The sequence below is a fragment of the Onychostruthus taczanowskii genome, unplaced genomic scaffold (assembly GCF_017590055.1).
Source record: "Onychostruthus taczanowskii isolate IOZ18803 unplaced genomic scaffold, ASM1759005v1 scaffold61, whole genome shotgun sequence".
Taxonomy (NCBI): domain Eukaryota; kingdom Metazoa; phylum Chordata; class Aves; order Passeriformes; family Passeridae; genus Onychostruthus; species Onychostruthus taczanowskii.
In genome coordinates, this window is record NW_024503790.1 from 3,331,585 (window position 1) to 3,340,362 (window position 8,778).

At 63.7% G+C, this 8,778-nt stretch overlaps 2 protein-coding genes across 2 annotated transcripts; one reads left to right on the top strand and one right to left on the bottom strand.

The window, feature by feature from the left end:
- Positions 1-522: 522 nt before the first annotated feature.
- Positions 523-5,705, bottom strand: RNF207 (ring finger protein 207). Its single transcript, XM_041419730.1, has 18 exons — positions 5,565-5,705; positions 4,872-5,062; positions 4,603-4,735; positions 4,374-4,518; positions 4,209-4,290; positions 4,064-4,139; positions 3,855-3,980; positions 3,699-3,745; positions 3,500-3,572; positions 3,358-3,426; positions 3,182-3,250; positions 2,974-3,095; positions 1,749-1,938; positions 1,474-1,659; positions 1,340-1,391; positions 1,134-1,251; positions 988-1,065; positions 523-900 (listed from the first exon to the last, which is right to left on the bottom strand). The coding sequence occupies exons 2-18, from the start codon at positions 5,060-5,062 to the stop codon at positions 738-740; spliced, it is 1,920 nt and encodes a 639-aa protein (XP_041275664.1). The 5' UTR covers positions 5,565-5,705; the 3' UTR covers positions 523-737.
- Positions 5,706-6,260: 555 nt separating this feature from the next.
- RPL22 (ribosomal protein L22) lies at positions 6,261-8,694 on the top strand. Its single transcript, XM_041419731.1, has 4 exons — positions 6,261-6,405; positions 6,756-6,863; positions 7,462-7,586; positions 8,478-8,694. The coding sequence occupies exons 1-4, from the start codon at positions 6,394-6,396 to the stop codon at positions 8,620-8,622; spliced, it is 390 nt and encodes a 129-aa protein (XP_041275665.1). The 5' UTR covers positions 6,261-6,393; the 3' UTR covers positions 8,623-8,694.
- Positions 8,695-8,778: the final 84 nt, after the last annotated feature.

Genomic DNA, 8,778 nt, shown 5'->3' on the forward strand with positions numbered 1-8,778 from the left:
TTCACAGGTTCCAGCTGTGTAGGCTCTGTCCAAGCAGGATGCATTGGCACCAAAAGAAAGGGATAAACTTCACCCTGAGCAAAACCTTCAGTGTCTCTTCAAGCTTTTGAGACCAACAGCTTCTCTTAACCTTTTCTTTTCCCAAATCCTGTGATCAGAAGCTCTGTGAGGAGACAGCAGCTTACTGGGTGTGGTGAAGGCATGTGAAGTTTTAGGGAAAAGCTGGAGTAAACTGTGAAACCCTGCCCTCTGTGCCACAGTGATTGGTGAGTTCTTAGTTTCCCACATGTGCAGGGAACCTCTAGAGCAGCTGTTCCTGGCACCTGGCCCATGTTGGTGTGTAGCTGCCCAGAACTTCACAGGATGCCCCATCACCTGGCCATGTACTCCTGGCCCTGCCCTGCCCTGCATCAGGAGATGTTATTTTTCCCCATAATTTTCCAATGTTGTGGTTTTAGGAGCAGCTGGACACCCTGAGCCAGCAGATCCCTTTTGTCAGCACTGCAGAACCACGCAGACATGGACAACTGCACCCTTTTATTTCACTCTGACACACGCAAGGAAGAGCACAAAGAGAGTTTTTCAGAAGCAAGTCCACCTGAGGCCTTTGTATGTGCTGCAGACACGGCTGCCCAGGCTGTTTGCTGCCCTGGTTTGTGGCACTGGGCAAGAGGAGCTGATCAGTGACTGGGGCATGGTTCTGCCCAGCAGCTCTGCCACGTGCCCAGCACTGGGCTCTACGGTGCTGGCTCTTTTGGGGCAGCAGTCTCTGCTCCGCTCTTGTGCTGGCCCCTGCAGCAGTCTTTGTTTTTTGGGGACGAGTCTCCAGGGGTGTCCCTGGGTATGAAGCCCTCCCCGGGGCTGGCTGAAGCCCCCTTGTTGCTGCCAGGTGAGGCATCCCTGGGGAAGGGAAGACACCTTGACAGGGTCACTGTCTGGGAAAGGGCATGGGAGGAACTTGGCACTCAGGTGCTTGCTGTCACCTACCTTGTCACCACTTCATTGTCACAGATCTTGAGCAGCATCTGGTCCTGTTCTTCTCTGGGCTCCTGGGGCTCCTGCAGCCTGAGGCAGGATGGGTGTGAGCCATGAGCTATGTCCCCCCTGGCCCTCAAAGTCCCTGGACCCCTCACCTGGGCTCCAGCCGCTCCTTCACTTTGGCGATGGAGCGGACGTAGGGCGCGATCTGCTTGGTGATGGTGCTCAGGCAGCTGTTCTCCTGCCGCAGCTGCAGCAGGTCATGGAGCTGGGCTGGGGGCGAGAGGAGCAGGCTGGGACACGGCCACCCCCTCAGTGTGGGCACAGGGGGCATGGGGAGGGAGCGTGGGGTCACCGGTACCTTCATAGATCTCCTGCTCATTTGCTACCCGCTGGTAGGTCTCCTCCCAAACCTGGAAGGAAGAGAGGCAGCTGGGCAGTCTGCGGCAGTACGGCACAGAGGGGCCCTGCTCTGCCAGGATGTGCCAGCTGTACCTCCTCAAAGACGCTGCGCATCATCTCCACGGCGGAGTAGTGAGCTGCGATCTGCACGTCCATCTGCAGCGACTTCTGCAGGATCTCGCTCATGATCTCCGACTTGATGAGTGAGTGATGCTTGGTGAGGTCACGGTGCAGCTCCTGCACCTGGTCCTTCAGGCCCTGGATCTCCGTCTGCAGCATCTGCGGGAACCAGGGGGCACAGCCACGTGAGCAGCACCAACCTGGCCCGTCCTGTCCCGTCCCATCCTGCTTCCACCCGTGCTCCCTACCCGGTAGGTGTTCTCGTAGTTGCGGCAGTGCTCGGCAAAGGGGGTCTCACGCCCCTCAGCCAGCAGCACCTTGGTGCTGATGTACCGGTGCATCGTTGGCTTCTTCACCATGGGGCCGGTGGACATTTTGTCACTGGTGGGGGGGCAGCTGGGCACCATGAGGGTCTTGGAGCATTGGCCACCGGGGAGCCTGCATGGAGAGGTGACAGTGAAGTGCTGCAGGTGAGCAGCAGTGGGGGTGACGTGCCAGGGACCATGCTGCCAGCTCAGTCCCACCGCCCCTTGGCTCCGGTGGGACACACCAGTCCCACACGTCCTTCCCTCACCCGAGCACAGAGGTTCAGTCAGAGGTGCCTTATATTGTCCCAAAAATCCTATTTCTGTGGGCTGCTCTCCAGATTCCTGCAGTTTTGGAACCAGCTGTGGCAGTCAGAAGCCAGGAGCTGAGCCCGGCACCCTCCAGTTTCTAAAGGTGGGATACAGGTCGCTCTCTCACCACTGGTATCTCCTGGCCCCTTGGCAGGCACTACTGCCCCTGTGTTTCCCCCCATCCCATGGTCTCCCCGTGCTAACCACCACCACCATTGGTCCTACCGTGCAGCGCCGTGCTCCCCCTGCCCGTGCTGGGGCCAGCAGCCCCCAGGAGCTCAGCCACCCTGCAGTGCCAAGCCTGGCTGGGGGCGAGGAGCGGTCCCCATGGGGCAGCGGTGCCCGTTTGTCCTCTCTGTCTGGGAGGGCCTGGCAGGGCGGGTGCTGCCGTGACATCAACAGGCCTAAATATATCCCTGGTGAAGAATGGCCGAGCACTTCTCTGAAATTCTGATAAAAATAGTGGCGGGCAAAGAGGCTGCGGCACCACGGGCATGTGGGCGAGCAGGAGCTGGCCCAGGTGGAGCACCGATGGAGAGGGGGCAGAGCCCTCCAGGGAGTGTGGCAGGGGCCGGGCTGGGGAACAGAGTGAGGCTTAATCAGGCCCCCAGCTGCCAGCCCTGCTGCTGCCCACCCCTTTGCCACCCACCCCACTTCCCAGAAGTGTCACTTGAAGCCTGTTGTTCATCAGTGCAGCTGTGCCTGTGCTGTCCTGGGACCCCTGCTGAGCTGACAGGCTCAAGGGCAGCAGCAGGGGCAAGGTTGGCACGGTGAGATGCTGATGGAACTGTGCAGTGTGGCACGTGGCAGGGGACACAGTAGCACATGTGCCTTGGGTGCAATCCTAGCACCTCACATGTTTGTGCCAGTGATGCCAGGTCCAATGCCACCAGCGCTGCCCACCACGGAGCGGCGGGGGCTGAGCATCAGGAGGGGCTCCAGGCAGCGGGCAAACTCTGCCCGGTACTCGCTGTTGATCTGGGGGGCAAGAGAGGAGAGTACAGCTGGGCTGGGGCAGAGCTGGCAGCTGGCACTGCCCGCAGACACTGCAGGCAGGGCTCTACCTTGCTGGTCTGGGCCGGCCGCAGGCGGTGTGGCAGCTTGACGATCCTCTGCAGCCTCTCCATCAGTTGCTGAAAGGCAGCAGTGAAGCATGGTGAGGGGTGCTCAGCACCTTGCTCATGAGCTCAGCACCACCGCAGGATGCTCTGACCACCCCTGCAGCGCTGGCAACACTCACATAGCCCAGGTCCAGGAACTCGGCTTTGTTGGCAGAGCTCAGGAAGGCCGAGCAGGTCACCAGGTGGACCTGTGTGTGTGGAGGGGGTCTGTCACTACCTGGCTTTGGTATCAGGATGTCCCTGCCTGCTGTGAGGCCCTACCTGCAGAGTGGGCAGCAGGGAGGCAAGGTGGGCGAGCTGCTCCTTGAATGCCTTCTCCTTTTCCTCGTGCTGGCTGCAGCAGAGCAGGACATGGCACAGCCTTTGCAAGACCCGAGGGAGCCATCCTACCCGAGGCATCCCAAAACACCTTGGGAGGGGGGCTCAGCCCTCGGACAGGGCTCAGCCCATGGTCCCTCACCTCTGCACAGCTTTCAGGAGTGTCTTTTTCCTCTCAGAGAGCTGCTCCTGCAAATGGCACAGCCGTCCTGTGTCCTGAAGCCACCCCAGTCCCTTCCCACTGCCCTGGCTCTGTCCCACGGGCACAGGGCTCCATGTGCAGGTGACCGCCTCGCACCTGCATGCGGCTGAAGAGGGAGTTGATGGCCGCCTCCTCCTCGCTGGCACTGTTGCGAACCTCCTCGATCATGGCCTTGAGCAGGACAATGGCCTCACGCGTGGAGGTCTGCAGTTCCTTCACAGCCTGCCCGGGGTGGCGAGGTGGCTGCAGTGCAGGGGACAGCACCGCACCCCCTCGCCACCCCCACACCCCCCGGCCCTGCCCACCATCACTGCCTGGTCCAGCCTCTGGCAGCCCTGCATGTACGCCGTCTCGATGTCGATGCAGTGTGCCCGGCTCTCCCTGCAGGCACAGACATAGGGGAAAGCACAGGATGGGGCACACAGCGACCATGGGGCTGGGACTACTCACCCCTGCATGTCCCTGAAGCAGTTGATGCAGAGCATGGACTTCTTCTCGGTGGAGAACATGATGTAGGGCTCCTCGTGCAGTGCTGCAGGGGACAGGAACGTGGCATAGCCTGGCACGGCGCAGTGCAGCATGGCGTGGCACGGGGCAGCCTGGCATGGCACTCACGGCACTTCTTGTGGATGTCTTTGGTGCGCTTGGAGAGGGAGACGATCTCGTGGCGGGTGAACATCCTGGCACGGTGAGTCTCCTCACGGCATGGGGCACAGAGGGGCTGCCCACAGGTGTTGCAGAAGTACATGGTGTCCAGCTCCTGTGTGAGGGGACAGAGCTGGTGGCAGGCATGGCCCTGCCAGGGGTCCCCTACCACCCTGGCAGTCCACCCCGCTGCGCTCACCGCCTTGGTGCAGCAGCGGTCGCAGTTGGCACACTGCACGTCCTCCTCGCTGTCGGCCGAGCTGTCCACCAGGAACTGCAGCAGCCGGTCCACGGGGGGCAGCCCCGTGCCTCCCCTCACCACTGAGGGGTGCCTGCAGGGATGAGATGGGAGCAGGGATAGGGACACCCGCTGGGGCAGCAGGGCAGCTTTGGGGACGCAGGGAGCAGGGCTGTGCTGAGCTGCCAGCCCTGTGCTGTGCCCCAATCCTGGCGGGCCCCGGCCCTTACCCGCAGAGTGGGCAACGCAGGCGCCCATCGCTGGCACGGCCTCGCAGGCAGCTGGCACAGAAGTTGTGGTAGCAGTCCAGCAGGCAGGGGTGCTGGTAGGGCTCGTGGCAGAGCAGGCACACCAGCGGATGGCAATTGGCCTTCTCCAGCTCCGAGCAGCTCCCCAGTGGGGAGAAAATGCCACCCGCCATCTGTGGGGTTGAGAGCCAAGTCTGTGTGCAGGGACCCCATGTGGCACCAGTTTATGAGAGCACTGTGGCTGCCACACAAAGGACAAATCCTGTCCCAGGGCCTGTGAGCTACTATTTTTAGGTTATGAGCTGCGTGGCACGAGGCTGCTCCCAGCGCACCCCTTCCCCTGGTATCACAGGCTGGGGGGCTGCAGCGTGGGGTCAGATGGTCCCCACAGCACAGTGTCCCCATGGTGTGTGTCCCCCCAAGCAGGAGCATCCCCTGGGATGGGCTGTCCCCTCCAAAGGAGCATCCCCTGCAGCAGAGCATCCCCCAGGACAGGGGTGGGGGTTCCTCCAGGACAGGGTGTTCCCCCTGAGGAAGCATTCTCTAGAATGGGGTGTCCCCTGCCCAGGGATGTGCCCTAGGATGGCAGCCTGGCAGTGAAGGCAGCCAGGTGCCCCACATGCCGGGAGTCCCCGTTCTGAGCACAGGTGTGTCCTGGCCAGGTGAAGGCTTTACCTCTCCCTGTCTGTAAGTCGGGGGATCCGAGCCGAGCTGTGCTGCTGCTCACCGTGTGCCGGCAGGAATGAGAGCGATGCCGAGGCGGCAGAGCCCGGCCGACCCTGTGACGTGGGGCCCCCTGGCACTGCCACGCCACGGCCCAAAAATAGCCCCGTGCGCTCCTCGGGGCCCCGCGGCGGGGCCGGACAGGACACTGCCAGCCACCCAGGCTGGGGACACGGCCATCTGCATGGGCCGGGCTAGCCCGCAGGAGGCGCTGGGCTCACCCAGTAAGCGCCGAGGCTCCCCGGGGTGCCCGGGAATCACCCGGTGCGCGGTGAGGAGCCCCGGGGTGCGGGGTAACTCTGTGCGAGGTGAGGAGCCACAGAGTGCGGGGGTCGCTCCGTGCACGGTGAGGAGTCCCGGTGTGCGGGATCACTCCATGCACGGTGACGCTCCCGGGGTGCGGGGGTCGCTCCGTGTCCGGTGACGCTCCCGGGGTGCGGGGGTCGCTCCGTGTCCGGTGACGCTCCCGGGGCGCGGGGGTCGCTCCGTGTCCGGTGACGCTCCCGTGTCCCCACCCCGCACGTGCCGCTCCCCGCGCTCCGGAGGCTCCGCCCCCTCTCCCGGCCGCTCGCGCCCTACAGACCACGCCCCCGCTCGGCCCCGCCCACGTCCCTGCCCCTGCGCTAGCCCCGCCCCACCAGGCATCACTGTCCGCTCGCAGTCTCCCTGCGCGGATGGGACCGGAAGCGATCGACGCCATCGGCGCACGGCTGGCACGGCCGAGCGTGGTTGTGCGCAGGCGCGCGGGACGCGCTCCCTTTCTGCCTCGCGCGGAGCCGCCATGGCGCCCGCGGTGAGTGAGCGCGGGACCGGCACCGGCCGTCGCCGCCCCCCGCCCCGAGCCCCCGGCACCCCCGCAGCCCCGCCGCCTCTCCCAGCCCCGCCGCCTGCTGTTCTCCGCGTGGGGCCAGGCCCGGCCCGCGCCTTCCCGGGGCCCCACGCGACGCCCGCCGCCCATCCGGACCGTGGAGGCGGGCGGCGGGCGAGCCCCGTTCCCACCGCGCTGTCCCAAATCTCCATCCGGGCCTGGGCCTTTCCCCTCCCCGCCACCCGGAGCTCGGCCCGGCCCCTCCCCGCCGTCCCTCACGGCGCTCCCCCTCCCTTTCTGTCTCGCTCACCGTCTCTCTCTCTCTCCCCCTACAGCAGAAGAAGCCAGCGGCGAAAGGTGGCAAGAAAAAGAAGCAGGTTCTGAAGTTCACGCTGGACTGCACGCACCCCGTCGAGGATGGCATCATGGACGCCGCCAACTTCGTGAGTTCGGGGCCTTTCCGGGAGCCGTGATGGCTCCGCCGCCCTCGGGGCCCTTCGCAGGGTGATGCTCCGCTCCCAGCGGCCCCGAACGTCCCTGGCCATCCCTCGGCTCTGCCCTGCTCCCTTGAGGCCATCCCATGGGCAGAGGAGCAGGGAGTGCTGGGGCTGGGCATGAGGCTGGGTTTGGGACATTTTGTAGTTAAAGCACAAGCGTTGTCCCTGTCCATGGGCAGTTTTCCTGTCTATGTCTGCTGGGTAAGTTTGTGTCATGGCAGGGGTGTAGCGAGGCCAGGGATGCTGCATTTTGGGGTCACGAACCTATGCCAGTCCACACTGCACTCCAGCATGGTCCTAGGCGAGCCTAGGGGGCTCAGAGGAGCCTGACCCCACTGTCCTGGCTGTCCCTTGTGGGGCAGGGACATCCCCACCACGCCAGGCCGATGTGCCCAGGCCTGAGCACCTCACCCAGGTGTGGCTTAGCCTGGCCTGAGGAAGGGGCTCTCCCGAGCTGTGGGGGCTCTGGTGTCTGTTCCACAAGCCAGCCCCTGGGGGCTGTGTCTGGCTGGAGCCCTGGCTCACAGCTGCGTTCCTCCCGCAGGAGCAGTTCCTGCAGGAGCGGATCAAGGTGAACGGCAAAGCGGGAAACCTGGGCGGGGGCGTGGTGACCATCGAGAGGAGCAAGAGCAAGATCACGGTCACGTCAGAGGTGCCGTTCTCCAAGAGGTGAGGAGGGGCAGGCCGGTCCTGCTGGGCCCTTGGTCGGTGTGGCTGCAGATGGCCCTTGGCAGGGCATGCACGGAGCCTGTGGGCAGCAGGGGCTGCCAGGGAAGAGGTGTCTCAGTGCGGGAGTTGTGCTGCAATTTGGCACTGGCTGAGGGGCTGCTCTTCCCAAATGGTTTATGGGAGAGGAATGTGTTTGGTATTCCAGCTGGGAAGGCTGCTGGGCTGGGCACTGAGGGGGCCTGCAGCCAGAAGAGGCTGAGGGGACACTTTAGGGCTATCTGCAGACAAGGTCTCAGGTTGTTCCCCTCATCTTGTGGGGTTTTGGTCCTCCTTGGGCCGACATCAGCAAAGTGTGGTTGTGCCAAGGTGTGCCACATTGTTCCCTTCATCCCGTGGTGCTCTGGCCCTCTGCCCGCTTCTCCAGGCTGCCTGTCCTTGGCTGGCACCGGCAAAGCGGGGCTGTGCCACGGCAGAGGTGGCTCAGGAGCTGGCTGGGAAAAGCAGAGCTGTGTGGGTGGTGGGCGTGCCCTGCCCTGTGAGCGCCTGCCTTTCTCCCAACGCCGTTGCTCCACGTTGCTGCCACACCTGGCACATCCCAGCAGCGGGTATCCCGCATCCCAGTGGAGATTCCCTCTGGGGTGGGTACAAAGCACTGGGCTCACAGCCTTGTTGGGGCAAGAGCCATCTCCCAGGATCCGTGTCGTGGCATTGTGGTGCCATTCCCTGGTTGCAGTGTTTCCTGGAAGGAGCTCTGCTAGGAGGTGGCCGGTGGGATGTGTTGGTCCTGCTGGAGGCGGGAGCCCACGGGAATAAAGATGTATTAGCCAAAATGCCACTTGGGGCCTGGCAGGGGGCAGAGGGGCACCGCTGTCAGCCATGCCTCTCCCGCAGGTACCTCAAGTACCTGACCAAGAAGTACCTGAAGAAGAACAACCTGCGGGACTGGCTGCGCGTGGTGGCCAACAGCAAGGAGAGCTACGAGCTGCGCTACTTCCAGATCAACCAGGATGAGGAGGAGGAGGAAGAAGAGGATTGAGCCCCGCCGCCGCTGACGGCCATTTTGTACAGTTTCACTTTTCTGCAATAAACAGCGGCAGAGTTGTTCATAGCCCGTGCTCGGTGGCGGCTCCGGGGGTCGCTTTGGGGGGGTTTGGGGCTTTTCGGGGAGCGGCGAGCGGGGGGTGTGACCGGG

Excerpts from the sequence above, each read along its gene's own strand:
- RPL22 (XM_041419731.1), top strand. Across the intron at positions 6,864-7,461 it reads TCATGGACGCCGCCAACTTC|GAGCAGTTCCTGCAGGAGCG; the intron begins GTGAGTTCGGGG and ends TTCCTCCCGCAG. Across the intron at positions 7,587-8,477 it reads GAGGTGCCGTTCTCCAAGAG|GTACCTCAAGTACCTGACCA; the intron begins GTGAGGAGGGGC and ends CCTCTCCCGCAG.
- RNF207 (XM_041419730.1), bottom strand. The coding sequence starts at position 5,062 with ATGGCGGGTGGCATTTTCTCCCCACTGGGGAGCTGCTCGGAGCTGGAG. Across the intron at positions 3,251-3,357 it reads AGTTCCTGGACCTGGGCTAT|CAACTGATGGAGAGGCTGCA; the intron begins GTGAGTGTTGCC and ends GCTGCCTTTCAG. Across the intron at positions 1,066-1,133 it reads AAGGAGCGGCTGGAGCCCAG|GCTGCAGGAGCCCCAGGAGC; the intron begins GTGAGGGGTCCA and ends ATCCTGCCTCAG.